The 21,332-nt window shown below is 40.2% G+C and overlaps 1 protein-coding gene across 9 annotated transcripts in view; it reads left to right on the top strand.

Annotated features, from left to right (window-relative positions):
* Positions 1–21,332, top strand: part of WDFY3 (WD repeat and FYVE domain containing 3) — a 262,135-nt gene that overhangs the window by 101,363 nt on the left and 139,440 nt on the right. For all 9 annotated transcript variants that reach the window (XM_073340560.2, XM_073340559.2, XM_073340566.2 and 6 more), the window contains 3 exons: positions 274–375; positions 13,820–14,013; positions 20,836–21,293. In XM_073340560.2, coding sequence (XP_073196661.2) covers positions 274–375; positions 13,820–14,013; positions 20,836–21,293 — 754 coding nt within the window. The remainder of the gene's footprint in view (positions 1–273; positions 376–13,819; positions 14,014–20,835; positions 21,294–21,332) is intronic.

Here is a 21,332-nt window from a genome sequence, read left to right as displayed (position 1 = left end):
TAAGGCAATTTTACTTCTGAATGAGAACATCTACAGATGGGTTTAATGTATTTTAACTTCACACCTTAAGTTAATTTGTCACAACTTTCCTGAGTGTGTGTGTGGATATGTCCTTAATGTGGTTTACAAGTTTGTTAGAGGATGGTTTTTGTGTGGAATCAAAAAAAAAAAAAAAATGGGATTGGTGAAAGGAACAAAACTTTATTTTTTAATCTTTAAAAAATATCAGCTTTGTTGTTTTCAGTGCAATGAACTTTTGATATTATTGTCTAGGGGATTCAAGAAACAACAGTTCTTTAGAGGACCAAAAGCAGCTAGCTTTATTGGTTATGGAGACCTTGACAGTACTACTACAAGGATCAAACACAAATGCAGGTAATTATAGAAGTTACATCAATTATGATAATGGTGGACTCTGAAGTGCATACTTAAAAGACATGATTTAAATGAGTGGTATTGACTGATTGGGCTAAATGTAAGATTGTCTGCATCAAATAGAATGCTTTTGACCTTGAAATACAACATATTAATAGTACAGCACTTTGTTATTACATTCAGTTTCTATGGTCAAAGTCTACTGATGATCTTGTACCTGAGTCATGTATTGACTGTCGTGTGCTGCAGGAATTGAAAATGTACTTTAATGTGACCTCATAGTTTTACTTTGTGTCCGTTATATTTTTAAGAGTAAAAAATCTATATAATACAGTTAAAACAATATAATGAAAGGACTATGAACAATTTCAGTCCGTTTAGTTATAGGGTTAGGTTTACCTATTCAACTTTTTACTAAAAATAAGCTACATGTATAGTTTATACTGTAAAATAGTAGCACGTTACTGAATATCTTATTTGCTTCTGAAATCACTGGACATGCACACAAATCGAGTAACTGAATATATAGATGTCGACTAAACACACCTTGCCATTTACTTGAGCTTATTCCAAATTTTCATGTACCAGTTGTGTGCTCAGTTACATGTGTATTTTTGAAAATTAGGCCATTTCTAAACTCACCTTTTAATGTAAGTTACTTTATTGTGTATCAGAGGGGTAGCCATGTTAGTCTGTATCCACAAAAACGAGGAGTCCAGTGGCACCTTAAAGACTGACAGATTTATTTGGGCATAAAAAAAACCCCACTTCTTTTTCAGATGCGTGGAAGCTTCACATTCCATGCATCTGAAGAAGTGGTGTTTTTCCCCATGAAAGCTTATGCATAAATAAATCTGTTCGTCTTTAAGGTGCCACCGGGCTCCTCGTTGTTCTTTGTGTATTTCATCCTCAATATGTATCTAATTTACATATATGTGCCCTCTATGTAAATAAGAGGGAGAGGAAGCTGATAACTCTTTTAAATCCTGCCTCTTGCTGATGTATTTTTGGAAAGAAAAAAAAAACACTACAGAAATTAGCAGATATAGACCTAATGCTCTTTAAAATGTCTTAAATCCTGCCCATTTCTTTTCCTCAACCCTCACTTCTGTTTCAAAGAATCTAGGGCTTTTTTACTTAGCAAAGAGAAATTAGAAGCTGTTAAAATGGTCCTGATTTGACTTTCTAAATTATAGTAAGCTTGAGAACAACCCAGCTGTGTTGGTAAAGCACTGTTGTGGCACACTGTCTGGACTGCTAGAATGTAACTTCTTACTCGTTTCCTTTTCCTTTCTGAAATTCAGCTTCTGTGTTTAACAGCAGTTTGCAGTCAGATGAAAGCATTATGTTAATCCTTCAGTCATGGTACTTTGTTCAGCAGCCTTTTACAGGCAGCTGAATTCTTTTGTGTATAAAAAGTTTAGCTGGGTGTATTGGTCAGTCTCTGATTTAGGTTTTCTGAATACAGATAAATTTGAAAGCAGACCAGTTGCTCATAAAACATTGTTTGGCTGCTAACCTGTAGTGTACCTGAGGGGTAGGGGGAAAGAATGAATTGCAAGTGAATGGGAACAACCTGGAAATTGCAGTGATATTTAATATTCAATGAGTATTTTCTGTATTTTAGCTTTGTCTGGTTGTGGATGTCACGCTTTCTGTTTTAAGTAACCTACACCACCTGCCCTTTGAAATAATTGACTTCAATAGGCTTTGGATGGGAAGCCTGTGTGAGGGGTAAAGCTGATGTCAGGCCTTAGGGTGGGAAGAATGACTGTTGAAGGAATGATCTATCCTTTATAACAAGCAAAAAAGGGAAGTAGAGATCAAAGGTTTTATTTGAAACTGGCGGAGACTAAGTAACAATAAAATAAAAATAAAAGTTATAAACACAACATTTACAAGGAAATAACTTGTAAAAATGTATAGAAACTTACCTAAAAGCTTCAAAAATTTCCAGTGCTTGTCATAATGATTTTTAAGCAGAATTAATTTTTTCCTGACTTGATTTCTTTCTTCTGGCCTACAAGCAGGAAAGTGTAAGCTTCCCTGGATTTTACCTTGAAGAATGTGTGCTTGTGTATTTAAATTGATGACTTCTGTAATTTTGATGTGTGTCTAGCTACAGTCAGTGCCGTTAAATACAAAACAAATGAAAAAACCACCCAAATAAAGGATGATTACTGCACCATGTTGTTTACCTTTAATGTGGCTTGTGGTATCTTACTTGAAATGGAAGTGTTTCAAGTGCTCAATAAATGTTACGAATATAGGTGATAAATGTCTGAAATTTAAAAAAAAAAATACTGTTTTCCTTAACAAAGTGAATTTACTTCACTCCCCGTTAGGGTATGAGTATCTCGTTTGATGCTGTATTAATGTTCTGTCCTTTTCTTATAAAATAGGTTACCTACCATACCGTGTTTCCGCAGTGGATATCACTTCACACCTGCACCAAATGCAAACTGACATAATTCTGCTTGGCAGCCTGTCAACAACATTCCTAATAGTTACCCACTAAATTACCTTTTTGACAGTAACTATCAGGCTGTTTTATTCCTGCAACTTGTTGCTAGTAAAAGGAAAGCTTAAACTACATAGCGATGTAGAACAGTTTGTAGTTGGAGTATATTATTTTGTTGATGACTGTCAAGGTTCTTCCCCACTCTGAACTCTAGGGTACAGATGTGGGGACCTGCATGAAAACCCCTAAGCTTAATTTTACCAGCTTAGGTTAAAACTTCCCCAAGGTACAAACTATTTTACCTTTTGCCCGTGGACTTTATCACTGCCACCACCAAACGTCTAAGAAATATATAACGTGGAAAGAGCCCGCTTGGAAACGTCTTTCCCCCCAAAACCCTCTCGAAACCCTACACCCCCTTTCCTGGGGAAGGCTTGATAAAAATCCTCACCAATTTGTGTAGGTGAACACAGACCCAAACCCTTGGATCTTAAGAACAATGAAAAAGCAATCAGGTTCTTAAAAGAATAATTTTAATTGAAGAAAAAAAGTAAAAGAATCACCTCTGTAAAATCAGGATGGTAAATACCTTACAGAGTAATCAGATTCAAAACATAGAGAATCCCTCTAGGCAAAACCTTAAGTTACAAGAAGACACAAAAACAGGAATATACATTCCATTCAGCACAGATTATTTTATCAGCCATTTTAACAAAACAGCATCTAATGAATATCTAGCTAGATTACTTACTAAGTTCTAAGACTCCATTCCTTTTCTGTTCCCGGCAAAAGCATCACACAGACAGAGAGAACCTTTGTTTCTCCCCCCATCCAGCTTTGAAAGTATCTTGTCTCTTCATTGGTCATTTTGGTCAGGTGCCAGCAAGGTTATCCTAGCTTCTTAACCCTTTACAGGTGAAAGGGTATTTCTTCTGGCCAGAAGAGATTTTAAAGGTGTTTATCCTTCCCTTTATATTTATGACAATGACAAAGTACAGAATGGAATATGTCTTTGGTTTCACATCAGATAACCTTGATAACTAAATTGTGATTTTTTTCCAATCATACATTTATATATTTATCCCTAACTTATGGAATAGAAAATTAAATTCAGTACACTGGATATTCCCTATACAGTGTAAAAAATATATATTTACAAGATTAAAATTTCTTCCATAAACTGTGTAGTGCAAAACAATAATCCCATTTCCCCTTAGTTGATATTGTAGCACTAACTCTGTTACAGTAGAACCTTGCTAATTACCATGTCTGGAAGACATATTGTGAATTACTCAATGTGGCAAATTAGCAAGTAAACAGGTGTTTTAAAAAACAATTGGAGTAATGCATCAGAATGGTTAATTCCTTTGTTTTGATAATTCCATTTTAATGTGATATTGCGTGATATACTCAAGTGTTTTAAAGTTCACTTTGTAAAAGTAATGGAAATCTTATTAATACCTTCCTATTAAATCTTGGCAGAGAGTTGTGTTGGGTGGCTACCAGTTTTTCTACAGATTACAAATCAGATTTATTTGAATTATGATTAAGAAAGTATTTCCATTATGAGCCTGTATTTTTAGGTGTTCATAGCTTTCTCTAAAAATTACTTTATCAGGCTGACCTCTTGCATTGTTTAGTCTAAGTATAGAAATAAATGTATTGTTTTGGAAAGTTTTGATAAAATTTTGTTTTTCCATTTTGGAGATATGCAAAAGTGAAAATGTGGTTGCTAGTCAGAAGTTGTTACAGGTACTATTTTACACTTGGATGACTGAGATTGTTTCTTTAGGGGTAGAAAAAATGGAAACTGAAAACTTAAGCATCAGAATTAATGTCAGACAATTTATGTAAAATTTTATTGTCAATTTAGAACACTAAGTATCATTTGAAAATATTATGTTGTGTATATGTAGCAGATATTTTTCCCTTATTAATTTAAGGGAAACACTTGCTCACATTCGTGTGAATAATGTGTGATGGTTTCAGCAAGGTGTCTGAAATGCAGTTAGTATATCTGAGTTCCTGACTTTTGTTCCATCCAAATAACTGTAAGGGTAAAATAGGTCTTGCTAACCTTGAATCCACTGAAAATTGTTTTAGAAATAGTAACTTAGGCAAAGTAGGAGGCTGTGAAGAAAAAGGTAAAGTGTAAGGTGGAACATAAAATCAAGACATAGGAAACTAAGTAGTAAATGTAGGCCTATTTGTCAGCATGCAAAGAGGTTAATACTGGAAAATCCCAGTGTCTGTTGTAGGTTTTTTGGTGGTCAATTATATGGAAGACAAGGTTGTCTAGTATGGTGCCCAGAATTGCTGTTTATTAACATTAATTAAGTATGACAAGACTAGATTGTGAGGAACTCCACCAGAAACTAATTAAACTACAGTAGGTAATTGGAAAATATAATAGCAGATAAAATTAAAAGCAGACAAATGCGACTCAGCACACTTTGGAAGAGAAAATTAGATTACTCAAGCATACTGACAAGTTGTAACTCTTAAGAGGAAAAAAAATCATGCTGAGCAACTTGATGGATGAAAGAAGCAAGTTAGGCTCTATTAAGGAGGTTATCAAGAATAATACAGGATATATTACAGTTGTGTTATATGAATTAATTATACGCTTTTACCTTGAATGTTGTATTCAGTTTTGATTGTTTTATCTCAGAAAAGGCACAATAGAAATGGAAAAGAACCAGAGAAGGGTGACAAAAAATACTTGTTATGGAGAGCTTCCATGCAAGGAGAGATTTAAAGAATCAGGATTACTTGAGATTAAGAGGAGATATAGTATAAGTATATAATAATGAATGGTGTGTCCGATGGATTTTTAGCTGGTATGTAATAATTTATTAATATTATGGTGGGCTTGATAGGGGTGTTTTCTGTGTGACTGTATTGGTAATGAACAGGAATGAATCTTGAAAAATGAGGAGGATGGAAAAAGTGTCTCAAGAAGTTACCCCGCAACAAACAGGACTGCTAAAGGACAAAACAGGAACAGTTGGCTCTGAGAACTCTGGCTTGATTTCCTGGGAAGCCTAGGTGGACTGCTTTTGACAACAAGGGTCAAAGTCTGAGAACACAGAAGAACCAAAGAACTATATCAGGGTTTGAAAGGCACCCTCTCTCAAAAGAGATGTGATGGTAGTTCAGGGGAACCAGCCTGAGATACAGCATCAGCTGGGGGTGTCTCTAAAAGGTAGGCCTACTTAGATCACCATCACAGGATGATAGGGCTTTAGGTAGGATGACATATATGTAGCCAGTTTTTAAAATTCATTTTCTCTCAAAGCTTTGTTCCTACTGCTAAAATCATACTTTTATTTTAAGAAAGCTGCCTGGTCACCAACTCCTGAAGGGAAGACCCTTAGGTGCCTGATCTTAGTTGGAGCTGCAGGATCAGAATGGTGCATATAAAATACTGTAGCCCAGGGTCTGGTCTAGAAGTAGGAGAATTGCAAAATTCCACCCCAGGATATGTGAAGGCACGAGGCCTGACACCTGACGGAATGTGCTCAGAGGGTATGTCTACACTGCAAGTAAAAACCCGTGGCTGACCCATGACATCTGACTTGGGCTCATGGGGCTCGGGCTGTGGAGTTGTTTCATTGGAGAGCTGACTTCCGAATTCAGGCTGGTGCTCAGGCTCAAGAACCCTGTGTGGTGAGAGGGTCACAGAGCTCAGGCTGCAGCCCAAGACCAGAAGCCTACACTGCAGTGAAACAGTCCCACTGCCCAAGCCCCATGAGCCAAAGTCAGCTGGCAGAGGCTAGCTGTTGGTTTTTAATTGCTGTATAGACATATCCAGAGACCACAAAAGAGAGAGAGGTGCCGTTAGCTCTGTGACTGTGTCAAAGGCCAATCAGCCTCTCATTTTACCATGTCCATTAATATTAGTATCAGATCCAAGAGACATAAGATAGAGCTGGAGGGAACAAATTGGAAATGGATAGAAAGAAGAAGGTTTATACTCTTATACATTAATTAAGAAAGTAATCTGGAGTTAACTAATTGTTATCCTAGCTACAAAGGTTATTAATACTCATGCTTCAGTACTTAAACAAGTCATCCTTGAGGGTCAGGAAGAAAATTGTCCCTCTTAGTTTATTCATGGTTATTCATGTGCATTATGGGAGTTTTACTTTAAGCATCTGGCATAGGCCATTATTGAAAGTATTAGAATAAGTGCCACTGATCAGTTCCAGTATGGCCCCTGCTAAGTTCCTAACATCATCTCAAGTTATTACATATACTGTATTTTTTCTTAGGTTTAATAGTCAGTTTTTTGAAGAACAAAAGCTTAAGAAAGCAATTGCTCGACCGGTGGCATACCAGGTTGCCAGAGGCTGTTGCTTGTTGAAGGTGACAGTCTGTTTCAGTGATAAAACAATCATCATTAGGGCTCCATGTCTGTCATGGAGGTTGCAGATGTCAGGGATTCCATGACTTTCCGTGACTTCTGCAGAGGTCGGTGTGGCTGTCCCCAGGGCTGCCTGAGCAGCTGGCCCCAGGGACAGCCACGCCGGCTGCTGCTGGAGCGGCCCCGGGGACAGCTGCACTGTCCACTGCTCAGGCGGTCACCAGGGCTGGTGCAGTATGTGTGCTCTGGTCCATCACTCTAAGTGTGGCAGACCCAAAAGTAAAAAAGAGAGCTTTTAAAATACAAAAAGCAACTGTTAGGATTCCCTACCTAGAGGCAATCCAAAATGATGTTGGAGATTAGATGAGGTTGAAGTTTTCCCCAACTCTGGCCTGCCTTATGAAGGTGGCCTTCTGTCAACACATGTATTGTATTACGAGGGGAACCAAAGGTGGTTCTTGGAGAGGTGTCCCTCTGGGTGCTCCACGGTAGGTGTCAGTGCGCCCCTGCGCCATTGTTTGGAGATTTTTACAGCCGTATCCATATCGGCCACACCTGCACGGAACCTTCCTCACATACCAGTCTTGTCTTAACAGTGCGCGTGCACAGCCAAACTCCTCAGTTCCTTCTCTACCGTCCCCGGCCGGAGTCGGACCTACAGCAGACTTGTTAAAACTTTTTCTCTTACCCATTCTACGTCCTTTTTTCCCTTACTTTAGCACTTAGTTACTGGATAAGTTCATCCCTTTTAAAAAAAAAAAAAAATTGTTCCTGCTTATTCCTCTCAGCCTCCAGCCGACGCTAATATGCCTGGCTCCCCAGGATTTAAGCGGTGCACTACATGCAGGGATGCCATCCCTATCTCATATGGTCACTCCCAGTGTATAAAATGCTTGGGGGAGTCCCTCATTCCTCAAAAATGTGCCCATTGTTCCAAATTAAAATCCAGGGCACATAAAGATTGAGAACTCCACCTGAAAATGATTATTGGACAGAAGTCACTCGGACCTGCTTCTGACCCAGGTACGGGCTCCTCAGTGAACCGCAGCCCTCCCACCTCCAAAAAGGACAAAAAAAGAAAACACCTGCCTCCCTTACCCATAAGGGAAACAATGCAAGCAAAAAGGTTGCTGAGCAGGTCTATTTCTTCTATGCAGACCTTTTCTCGGCTCAGCACCTTTCATGTGCTGGTTCCCCTGGCATCGCACTAATCCCACCTCTGGCTGTGGTGACGGCGCAAGCTCCCGGTGCCGAGGCTTCAAGTTGCCTGCCTCTCTCATGGCACCGTCTGGCACCCCAATGGACACTGTGCCAGCACAGAGGACCTTGCCACAACAGACCCCAGCTGCGCTTACCTTCCCAGCACCACCGACCTCAGCGAATGCATTGAGCGCTATGGTGCAGAGAACGTCCATGCCGAACGACCCTCCGGTGCCACAAGCGCTCCTAACAGAGGGTTTCTCTCGCACAGGCTCTCAGGCACCACAGTTCATTGGTTCACCAGACCTGGTTCACCTAACCTACAGTTACCTCTACTTGACACCTATTTTTCTCCAGACATTCGCATGCGGTCCGGACACCTGTCTCCGGCTGTATCTCACTTTTCTAGTGATGAGGAAGCCATAGTGCAGGGAGATTTTTCACCCTACCAGTTCTCTCAGTCACAGAGCCAAATCAGCACTTGTCACAGAAAATCTAGGTCTTTGTTCATCAAAGACCTCCCTCTCTGGTATACAAACCCATGGGTGGCACCACCTATGCCTTTCCCCGGTCAGTGGTAATACGGGATCCATGAGCACCATATAAGTGATTCCACTGTGATCCCCAAGATGCCAAAAATAGGAGCAATGCCACCTCGCCACCCCCACCACCAGTGCGTATGGCTATGAATGAGACACAACAACAAGCTGTTACTCCACACTTTGATGAACATGCTACACATGCTTCCCCAACCCTTGTGGACCCCATATCCACGCAGGATGAGACTATACTGCCTCACCACCAACACTGTTGGATGATTTCTTAAAATTTCAAGACCTATTCGAGAGAGTCGCCAGTGAGTTGAGGATTAATCTGGAGGAAGTTTTCTGAAAACCAGCATGAGTTGACTGATATCCTGCAACCTTCCTCCACATCCAAGATTGCTTTACCTATAAATCCAGCCATTATGGATCCTGCCAAAACTATATGGCAGACACGGGCTACTGCCAGACCTACCTGTAAGTGAGCTAACTGTAAATATTTTATTCCTTCCAAAGGGTCTGAGTTCCTTTTTACTCACCTAGCACCAAACTCATTGGTAGTAGAGGTAGCTAACCAAAAGAACAAAGAACAGTTCCCAAATCTACCCCAACTGATAAAGACAGTAAAGGGCTGGACCTGCTTGGTTGTAAAGTGTAGGCTTCATTCACATTACAATTCTGGATATCTAATTATGCGGCCGTTCTGGCAAAACATGACCACAGAAATTATGAGGAACTCATGGACTTTATTGATGACATTCCAGAGTGGGGGGGAAAAAAACAACACCATCAGTTTAAAACCATAGTCTCTGACGGACAAATCATCTCCCGTACCTCACTACAAGTTGCCCACTTGATGTTGCTAACACAGCTCAAGGTCCACCGCTACAGCAGTCGTGATGCATCGAGCTTCATGGCTTTCATAGTCTTCTTTTCCTTGCGAGGTTCAGAATATCATAGAAGATCTCCCTTTTGATGATGATAAAACTATTTGCCAGTAACACCAATGATGTGCTTCGCTCCATGAAGGACTTGAGAGCGACATTATGGTCTCTCTGTATGCAAACCCTACAAATAGGAAGAGACCATACAGATACCAACCTTCTCAACATCCATGCTACCCACTGTATACTCCAGAAAGTCATAGACAATGTGAACAACAACATCCGTGACCAGGATATCAATGTCGCCATACCAATTCATCGGCTCCATGTCAGCCCCCTCCCACTAACAAGCAAATGTGAAGATGTGACCAACAGTATAGAAAACATCATCCCTACTTCAGTGCCCATTTCTCCCACCCCCACCCTTGGTCCCCAAACAACTGCTCCACCAAGAGGTTCATCATCTCCTCCAATTAGGAGCAGCGCCTGACCAACACAGAGGAAAAGGGTTCTGCTCCCATTTCTTTTGAACACAAAAGAAAACTAGGGGATGACGACCCATTCTCTACCTCAGATGCCTCAATAAATTTATTAAATAAAATTAATAATAATAATTAAAAGGTGACACTTGCAACCATAATTCCAGCGCTGGAGCAGGGAGATTGGATTTTCAGCCCTCAACCTGCAGGATGCTTATGTTCCTGTGACCATACATCCTGCCCACAGACATTTTATTTGCTTTGTTCTGGGCTCACAACACTACCAGTACAGGGTCCTTACCTTTTGGCCTTTCGACCGGAAAAAAACTTGTCTTTTCCAAACTCGTCGCAGTCATAACAGCTCATCTCATAAAGAATCATCATTTTTACTTACCTCGACAACTGTCTTTTCAAAGCCAGGACTCTCCAAGAAGCCATTCAGTCCACACAACGGACAGTCCACTGTTTCCATGCTCTTGGCCTGCGAATGAACAAAGAAAATCTTCATTCACTCCCACCCAACAACTGGAGTTCATAGCAGCACATTTCGACTTATGCAAAAGAATAGCATCTCTCCCACTCCACCTTCTTAACACTATCAACCTTTTCATTCCCAAGCTGTGCAACAGTTCACAAGTGGCTACACGAGCTTGCCTGCAACTCTGAGGCTACATGGCCTCTTGCAGTTTTGTAGTCAGGAAAGCTCGCCTCTGTTTCCAGAGTTGGATTCCACTGTCTACAGACTGAATGTCCATGGTCTGAACAAACTTTTATACAGACCTCCCAGAGTCTAGGACTCTCTCTACTGGTGGACATTGCCTCACAACCTTTGCTATGGGTCCCCTTTCTACAGGGCGTCCCATTGGTTGTCTTAACTACAGTCACATCCCTTACGGTATAGGGAGTACACATGCCCCAATATGCTACCCAGGGTCTTTTGTCTCCTGCCGAGACATCCCTTCACATCAACATTTAGAACTCTGAACAATACGCAATGCCTGCCTCCAATTTCTCCTTTCATATAAAACCAACGTATCAGGATAATGTCCGACAACATTGCCTTCATCTTCTATGTAAACGGGGGGTAGGGGGGTGATCCCACTTCTTTGTACATAAGCGATGAAATGATGGAATTGGTGTCTCATACTTACCTGGCTCTCTCAATACCACCACTACGACTTCAGCAGAAGATTTCCCATAGACCATGAATGGGAACTAAACGAGGATATAGTACTAGACATATTCCACACATAGGGATACCCAACCGCAGACCTTTTGACAACTGTAGCAAACAAGAAATGCCCAAGATTTTGTTCCAAAGTGGAACTAGGCAAACACTCCTCGAGGGATGTGTTCATGTTCCCATGGAACACCGACATAATGTATGCATTTCCCCGATACCGCTAATACACAAATAATTGATAAAAATACGAACACACCAAACCAGGGTCATAATGATGGCCCCACATGGCCCAGACAGGCATGATACCCTTTCCTTACCATGATGTCGCTTTCTGCACCCATCCCACTACCCTCTGCCTGAATCTCTTGTCCCAACAACAGGGTCTACTACTCCACCGCAATTTAACCATGTTAGACCTCAAGGTTTGGCTCCTTCATGGTTCTCTCACGCCGAGTGAACTTGCTCGGAGCAGGTTCAAAATGTACTCCTTCATAGCACAACAAATTCTACATGCACCACCTGCCTTTATAACTGGACAAGATTTATACACTGGTGGGTTGTCACAAACACCGCTCCTTTTTTCCGTGCCTCTCCCACTAATAGTTAATTTAATCTATAATAGATAGTCATCTGGGCTCTCCCTCAGTCCCATCAAACTCCACTTGGCCGCAATTACAATGTTCTGTGATGCCATCAACGATAGGACTATCTTTGCTCATCCCATTAATAAGTGATTCCTTAAGGGACCCCAAACCTTATATCATGCATCAAACTGTCTAATCCGTCCTGGGACGTCCCCTTAGTCTTAACATGCCTAACCCAAAACCATTTGAACCATTGGGGGAAGGGATAGCTCAGTGGTTTGAGCATTGGCCTGCTAAACCCAGGGTTGTGAGTTCATTTAGGGCCATTTAGGGATCTGGAGCAAAAATTGGGGATCCATGGCGGCCGCAGTGGCCTTTCTACATAACGTCCCCCTTTAAGGACATTGCCAGAGATGCCATTTGAGCTTTTGAAAATAGGTTTGCAAAACATTATGCTCTTACACAGGGACCCATTACCAATACGCGTGTGGACAGAGCTGTTCTGTCTACTGCATTCCTTCCAGATCCAAAGTCCCTACCTCCTTGAGAGATACTGCTTTTCAGTCACCTACAGTGGAGCACCCATAGGGACACCTCTTGAAGAAGAAGAGGAGGAGGTTACTCACATGTGCGGTAACTGACGTTCTTTGAGATGAGTGTCCCTGTGGGTGCTCCACTCCCCACCATCCTCCCCTCTACTTCGAAGCTGGGGCAGTCTCCGTTGTAGAGAAGGAACTGAGGAGTTTGGCCGCGCATGCGCACTATTAAGACAAGACTGGTATGTGAGGCAGGCTCCGCGCATGTGCGGCTGATGCGGGTACTGCTGTAAAAATCTCTGAGTAGTGGCGCACCGACACCTACAGTGGAGCACCCAGGGACACTCATCTCCAAGAACGTCAGTTACTGCACAGGTGACACGTTTTTGTTTAACGATTGGGAAAATGAAAGGAGAAATGATTGAGACCCCCTCTTCAATAAAACAAAATTCTGAATTTTTGTTAACCCTTACTTTAAAAAAAAAGGGGGGGGGGGGTAATAAGGTAGGTAATAAGACAAAGTAACTGGTTTTTTTATTTAAATTTATTGATATTATATTATGTTATTTATTTAAAGTGTTAGATGTAGTGTAGGTGTCCTCCCTGAATGATTAGATTTTTACATGTTCAGGGAATTAAGCTGTAGAAAATACTGTAAAAGGACTGAGCCCATCTTCAGTTACTACCACTACTACTACTACAAATTTATTTGTTACAGAGTAACACCCAGAAGCCTAATTAGAATTGGGGCCCTGTTGTGTTAAGAACTGTACAAGCATATTATGACAATCACTGCTTTTTAACAGTTTACCCTTTCTATGGTCATGGGTCAGAGAAAAAATAATATGGGTCCATCCCACCACTCTTTGAACTGTAGCATGAAAGAAGTGAATAACCAGTGTTGAAGCCTTCTGTAAGAGTGACATGGAAATTCTTAGAATTGGACTATAAAATTACCCCAATGGTAACTTTGAACATAAAATATTCCAGGGGAGAATACAATTAGAATTCCAGTTAACTGTGATCAGCTCATTTTCATATAAAAAGCTGTTGTAAACTTCTGTGTGATCGATGAAAATGGTCACTGAATTTGCACTGGTGAAGAATGAAGCATTTTATGTTCAGTTATACGGTGATAGTGCACTTGAACAAGGTTTTGATACAGTATCTTGTGTTTTTTCTCCCGTTTTTTTTTTTCTTATGCTATAGGTATTTTCAGGGAGTTTGGTGGTGCAAGGTGTGTACACAATATAGTGAAGTATCCACAGTGTCGACAGCATGCACTGATGATTATCCAGCAACTGGTGTTATCACCTAGTGGGGATGATGATATGGGCACTTTATTAGGGCTGATGCACTCAGCTCCACCTACAGAACTACAACTGAAGACAGATATATTACGGGTAAGTGCAATAAAACTTAATACTTTCCACTCCTAAACTACTTATGAAATTCCAACTTTAAAAATTTAGAATATACACTGTAGAACTACTTTTATTTTATGCGTGACGGTATTCAGATATTGAAAACAATTCAATGACTTAAGAATTAAAATCTTATACAAATCAGATCTCAAATTTTTAAACACAGCTGGCAAAAAAGAGACCAGTATGTATTACATTTGTTATCATTAGGTGTAATGATTACTGGTGGATGGGAAATGAAGTTCTAAAAGCAGTCTCTTTCCATCTGGCTTTAAGAAATTATTTAGGTCCAATTAAAAAACAACGTAACACGCACAGGAACTGAAGCATATTTTTAGTGCCATACTTGAATTTTTCCTTGGCAAAATCTCATTTTTTGTAAACAGAGCCAGAGTTGTTGTTAAATGAAAATTTTATAACTAGATCTGGGCCAAAACTGGATCACGGAGAACAAACCCCCAGATTTTGCGCTGGAGGCTTGTTTCGTACCTCTAATCTTAGCCTGATTTGTGTTGGATTCTAAATTAGAAAGGGTTTAATTTCTGATTCAAATGCAGCTGAAATCTCATAAGAGTAGGTACACCTGTGAGTTTTCAATTAGAGGAGGCCTTCATTTAATCCAAACTGTCCACAGCATTTCATAGCCAGTCCTGATGCATCCTTGAGGTTCAACTTCTAACTTAAACCTGATATGGAATGAACACTGTTTTCTCAGCCCAGCTTGGTTTACCACAAGCCCTGACCATGGTGGAAATGTGTCCAATAAGTATAAGAAAATATGGAGAATTCATCTTTCACTACTAGCTTTACATACAAATACTCTTTAGATTTTGTGAGCTGATTGCTGGTTAGGTGAGATGGATATTAATGTAGCCTTAAAAATTTTAAGGTCTCTTGTATAGAGATTAGGTAATGCGTAGACGTCTTAGAGTTGTAGAAGATTAAACATAGAGAGAAGTGGTGAAATTGTGTATGATGTGTATATCACTGTTAGACTTTTTCAGTAGTGATATCTACCGTCCAGCGTGATGGTTTACATTTTTTTGGTGTAGTAGCACATGAAAATATGATCTTTGAAAACATGTGCCTTCGAGAGAGCTTTAATGGTATCACGTTAAAGCTTTGAGTTTTTGATTTTCACTTGAATACAAATACCATACTATCAAACTGCAAGTTTCAATTACTCAACTACAGAAGCAATTATTTACCTATTCAGAAAATATTGATACATCAGGAACAGGCTGATAATGAACTTTATTGTTACTGGTAACAATTCAGATTATTTGAGAAGCAAAGGGAAATCTATAGTCTGTCTCAGAATCTGAAAATTACTTTGTTAAAGAGGCTGCTCAAAGGAGCCCTAAGTCAACTGTGTAATACTGTTGCAAAAAAAGCAAATATCATTCTGGTATGTATTAGGGAGTGTTGCAAGCAAGACGCGAGATGTAATTCTTCTACTCCCTTCTGGGCTGATAAGGTCTCAACTAGAGTATTGTGTCCAGTTCTGGGCACCACATTTCAGGAAACATGGATAAATTGGAGCAAGTCCAGAGGAGAGCAACAAAAAATGATTTAAAGTCTAGAAAGCAAGACCTATGGGGAAAGATTGGGGGGGGATGGGGGAATAATTTGTTTAGTCTGGAGAAGAGAAAACTGAGGTGGGACATGACAGTTTTCAAGTACATAAAAGGTTGTTACAAGGAGGAGGGTGAAAATTGTTCTTCTTAACCTTTGCAGATAGGACAAGAAGTAATGGGCTAAAATTGCAGCAAGGGCGGTTTAGGTTGGACATTAGGAAATACTTCCTGTCAGGGTAGTTAAGCACTGAAACAAATTGCCTGGGTAGATTGTGGAATCTCCGTCATTGAAGGTTTTTAAGAACAGATTAAACCAGGGGTTCTCAAACTTCATTGTGCCGAGACCCCTTCTGACAACAAAAATTACTACACGATCCCATGAGGGGAGACCAAACCTTAAGCCCAAGCCCTGCACGGGGTGGCAAAGACCAAGGGCTTGAACCCCAGGTGGGAGGCCTGTAACCTGAGCCCTGCCACCCAGGGCTGAAGCCCTTGGACTCGGGGTTGGGCTTCAGCCCCAGGGCTTGGGCTGTGGGACTCTGGTGCTTTGGGCCCCAGCAAGTCTAATGCCAACCCTGGCGTCCCCATTAAAACAGGGTCATGACCCACTTTGGGGTCCTGACCCACAGTTTGAGAACCGCTGGATTAAACAAACACCTGTCAGGAATGGTCTAGTTATTGCGTAGTCCTGCCTTGAGTGCAGGGGACGGGACTAGACGACCTATTGAGATCGCTTCCAGCCATACACTTCCATGATTCATCTCGTAAAGTTCAACTCAACTGAATAGATTTTTTTTTCATTTTGTGCTAGAATTTAAGAGAAATTAACAATGTACAAGGATTTGATTAAAATTTTAACACTCTTTTTCCTGAAGTCAGATGTTGAATATTAGCCCTGTAGAGAACAGCTGAGAACTAGTACACTGAATTCAGATGTTTCAATTTTAAATGGAGCATGTAGAAATGAAAAACTCATAAATTCTTCTCTTGGAGTTAGTCTGTTAGAAAGCTCTGACATTAAATGTGTCTTGCTTTGACGATACCAAGCTGGGAGGGGTTGCAAGTGCTTTGGAGGATAGGATTAAAATTCAAAATGATCAAGACAAACTGGATAAATGGTCTGAAGTAAATAGGATGAAATTCAATAAGGACAAATGCAAAGTACTCCATTTAGAAAGGAACAATCAGCTGCACACATACAAAATAGGAAATGACTGCCTAGGAAGGAGTACTGCAGAAAGGGATCTGGGGATCATAATGGACTATAAGCTAAATATGAATCAACAGTGTAACGCTATTGCAAAAAAAGCAAACATAATTCTAGGATATATTAGCAGGAGTGTTGTAAGTAAGACGCAAGAAGTAATTCTGCTCTACTCCGCACTAATTAGGCTTCAACGGGAGTATTGTGTCCAGTTTTGGGTGTCATATTTCAGGAAATGTGAATGAATTGGAGAAAGTCCAGAGAAGAGCAACAAAAATGATTAAAGGTCTAGAAAACATGACCTGTGAGGGAAGATTGCAGAAATTTGGTTTGATTAGTCTGGAAAAGAGAAGACTGAGAGCGGACATGATAACAGTTTTCAAGTATGTAAAAGGTTGTTACAAGGAGGAGGGAGAAAAATTGTTCTTAACCTGAGGATAGGACAAGAAGCAATGGGCTTAAATTGCAGCAAGGGAGGTTTAGGTTGGACATTAGGAAAAGCTTCCTAACTGTCAGGGTGGTTAAGCACTGGAGTAAATTGCCTAGGGAGGTTGTGTAATCTCCATCGTTGGGGATTTTAAAGAGCAGGTTAGATAAACACCTATCAGGAAAGGTCTAGATAATATAGTCCTGTCCTGAGTGGAAGGGGCTGGACTAGATGACCTCTTGAGGTCCCTTCCAGTTCTATGATTCTAAGATTCTGTGACAATCAGTTGGCATGTCAAGTAAAAGAAATTCAATGAAAGACAGAAAACTAGTTAAGTTAGCGAATTATGTTGGAGAACATCAGTTTTGATATCTGTAGGGGGGCTTTAAGAGCATTTTCAATAAGTAATTTATAGACTGACCAGGCATAGTTTGCAGTCTTTGGCTCTTACATTAGAACTTGCTTGTGCTAACATTCAGTTAAGCCATCACCTTGTTTTAGCTGATAGGCTGTGGGAATTCTCATTCACCGTGAGAGGCATTAATTTACTGAGTAATTCTCACCCATAATGGTACAACAGAGGTAATTTAGTACTAGAATCCAAGGGCTGGTGTCACAATCCTACAGTTAGGTTCGACTTTCCTTTTTTTTTCTGTTAACTAGTGGGTTTTTTTTTCCTTTCTGTTCTAATTTTTGTCCTTCCATATGTAACAGCAGAAGTTAGTCTCAGGTAGCCCAAGCCATCTGCCCCATTCAGTATTGGTGCTCCGCAGGCAGGTCAAGACAGGCCACTATCTACCATAACATCTTGGTCCGGCCCAAGTGTTTATAGCTTTGTTAGAGGTCGGTAAGCACTTGGCTAACTGTGGGAGTCTTGTACAGTTCTTCCATTTCAAGGTGTCACTGTCAAAATGGTTGCCAGATTTCTGGTTCCTCTTGCCTTGGAAATCCCTTCAGCCCCCACTGCTCCCACAAATTCTGCTCAATAGCTTGAACCATTTCAATTTCATTAAATCCACCTGTGGTTGTTCAGTACCTCAACATATTGTCTGATTGTTCTAGTCCACACTTTGCCTGCTGAGCTCTCTTTCTTTATTCAATTTACTCAGACTCACCTGATTCCCTGCTATCTGTGTGTTCAGTCAGCACCGTTCCCAATGACTTGGAGGAATCTGACCCACCTTCAGTGACCTACAAGCACAAAGCAAAGGTTAAGGATGTAGAGTTGGATTACAGTTCTGATTAAAATAAGAAGACCAAGTATCTCTTTGGTCTTTCTTGGAGTTTTCTAAAGTTATCTCATATTTGGATGACATTGGCAGATTATTTAGTGAGAATAGTCTCCTGATATCCTGTAGGAAGATGAAAAATCTGCGACTTTTGTAGTTACTTTTAAAACAGAGGTTAAAAAGTGTATAGTTTTCCAACCTCTGAATCCTTAAATAAAATCTTACTCTGGCTTTTCTCTGAAAAGGTCCATAAGTAGAGAATACCATAATCATTATAAAAGTCAAAAAAATTGAAGCTGAGAAACTCATTTCTGTCCCCAGAGTATATGCTTCCATTTCTTAGTGATTTCAACATAAACCCTGTAGCTTGTTCTTAAAGGACCCTGCTGGCAAGCAAGTTAGGCAGTGCTTCTAAAAGGGACCTTGAACCTGATTTTTATGATCCAAACAGCATCAGCAATGAATGAGGTCTCTGCCCAGCACTGGGTCAGATTTCCTTCCACTCTTGAAACAAAGTCAAGGGATTAAATGAGTGAACAAAAACTTTAATGTGGCTGGACTAAAAGCTATCTATGTAAAAATGACACCACTGTAGTCAACCATCCTGCTTCCTGTGAGTATTCAGAATTATGTCTGCTCACTTAAGTTTCAGAAATAAGATTTTTAACACTTTTTACCTTTGTTTTTTAGCTGTGGGAGAAGGAGTTGGATTCTGTGTGTAGAGGCTTCCAAAGTGTCTGGAAACCCTTTGGCTGCTTCAGTGTTTGGAGCATTGTACATCTTTGTGTCATACAAATCTCTCTTAATTTCTGTACATTAGCTTAAATTGAGACCCAATTTGAAGCCATCTCACGGTTTAGGTAGCTGCTTTAGAAGCTCTTGACTTCTTTATGAAACAAGGCATCCTTGTGACTTGCTATCATGTGTGTCATTTCATTTATACCAATTCAAGACTTAGACCTCAAATCAGAGTTTATTCCTGAATGGGGCATTCTGTAGTTCTGCAAACAATAATGCAAACTCCTTTTCAGCTCCAAGGTGACACTTATACTTTCCGTCAGTCACATACTCCTTTCTCATTGCCACCACTTTGCCAGGCGAGAAAGTGAGTTGTAAGTTATTTCTGCATAAAGCTTAACTTCCAGTTTCATCATGACAGAGTAACTCTTTGTTCATCCTGTCCTTTTAATTCCAAAAAACTAATACTTGTTTTACTGCAGTCAAAATCTTTGTGCTCTCCACAATGTGCTCATAATAAAATAAAATAAAAAAAAGTCATCCTTCACCAGCTAAACCTTAGAGTAGCCGCAAAGTACTACATTCATAGAGCAACCTAGTTTTACAAAATGGTCTTTTCATCTTCTATGGTAGCCTTTTAAAAGGGAAATAAAATCTTTAAAGACGCTATTTGATGAAGAGTCAGATTTAGTAAGGAAACTTAAATTTTCTTCAGCAAGCCTAATAGAGTATCTCAGCACTTACTCAACCAAACTCATAGTTACCTCATAAGGAGAGAAAAATCAAGCCACCTTCTTAGAGTGGTTGTCCACATGGATTCCACTCTTAGTGCACATGTGCCCTGTGGATGTGAGATTGGACTTTTTTTAGCCAGCAGTGTCCATTGCCTCTACACCTGTGCCCTGGACACTCTCACGTCCCTTGTGTGAGGGCTCAAAGGGCTGGGTGGGCCCAACAGTCCCTCAGTTCCTTTTTAGCACCAGTTGCAATACAATGGTTAAGGACAATGATGTGGTTATACAGTTGACAGCACTCAGTCATCAACTTTATGCATAAGATTTCGATGGGAGCCACATGGGAAACTCGAAGGTAAAAATATTGAGATCTCACTGTTACAGAATGTCACTTGACAAGTCACAACCTGATCTTTTATTAAAGTACAAATGCAGAGTTTGGCAACCATTTAGTTTGTTTTTATTTCTAGATATATAAATTACAATGCTTTAACGTGAAAGGTTGTTATTTTGTGTCTGTCTCTACATGCCAATGCCTTATGCTTTATATACCTAATCTTATGGTTAAGGGACTGGACTGGTATTCTTGGTTCAATTGCTAACTTTGTCTCATGCTTCCGGTGTGATCTTGGCCCTTAGTTTCCCACCTGTAAAAAAGGGATAATGCTTTCTTTCTTCTATTCTTTGTCTGTGTCTATTTAGCAGGTAAACTCTTTGGACCAGGGACTTTATACTGTATTTGTCTGTCTGGTATGTAAAATTCCAATCTCTTTTGGGGTCTTCAAACAGTACCATAATACAAATAAATAATTGTGCTAGCATATCAGACAAGATATATGCTTTGCTATAAGGTATTAATAACAATGCTTTTTTCTTTTTTGAATATCCATAGGCCCTGCTCTCAGTACTAAGAGAGAGTCATCGCACAAGAACTGTTTTTAGAAAAGTTGGTGGATTTGTGTATGTCACATCTTTACTTGTTGCTATGGAAAGATCCTTGTGCTCTCCGCCTAAGAATGGCTGGGAGAAAGTAAACCAGAATCAAGTGTTTGAACTGCTTCACACTGTGTTCTGCACATTGACTGCAGCAATGCGCTATGAGCCAGCCAACTCGCATTTCTTCAAAACAGAGATCCAGTATGAAAAGCTGGCAGATGCTGTTCGATTGCTTGGCTGCTACTCAGACTCAAGAAAAATAAGCCCCTTGAATGTCTTCCCCTCAAATACACAACCATTTCAAAGACTACTGGAGGATGACCTAATCTCCATGGACTCTGTGGCACCCACACTAAGGCATTGCAGTAAACTCTTTATTTATCTCTACAGAGTAGCCACAGATTCTTTTGACAGGTATGATCTGTTTTCCCTAAAAAATGGTTGGTTTTAGAA

This window comes from Lepidochelys kempii, chromosome 4, assembly GCF_965140285.1.
Source record: "Lepidochelys kempii isolate rLepKem1 chromosome 4, rLepKem1.hap1, whole genome shotgun sequence".
Classification (NCBI taxonomy): Eukaryota; Metazoa; Chordata; order Testudines; family Cheloniidae; genus Lepidochelys; species Lepidochelys kempii.
Note: the sequence above shows the minus strand (reverse complement) of the source record. Positions and strands in the feature narration are given on the sequence as shown.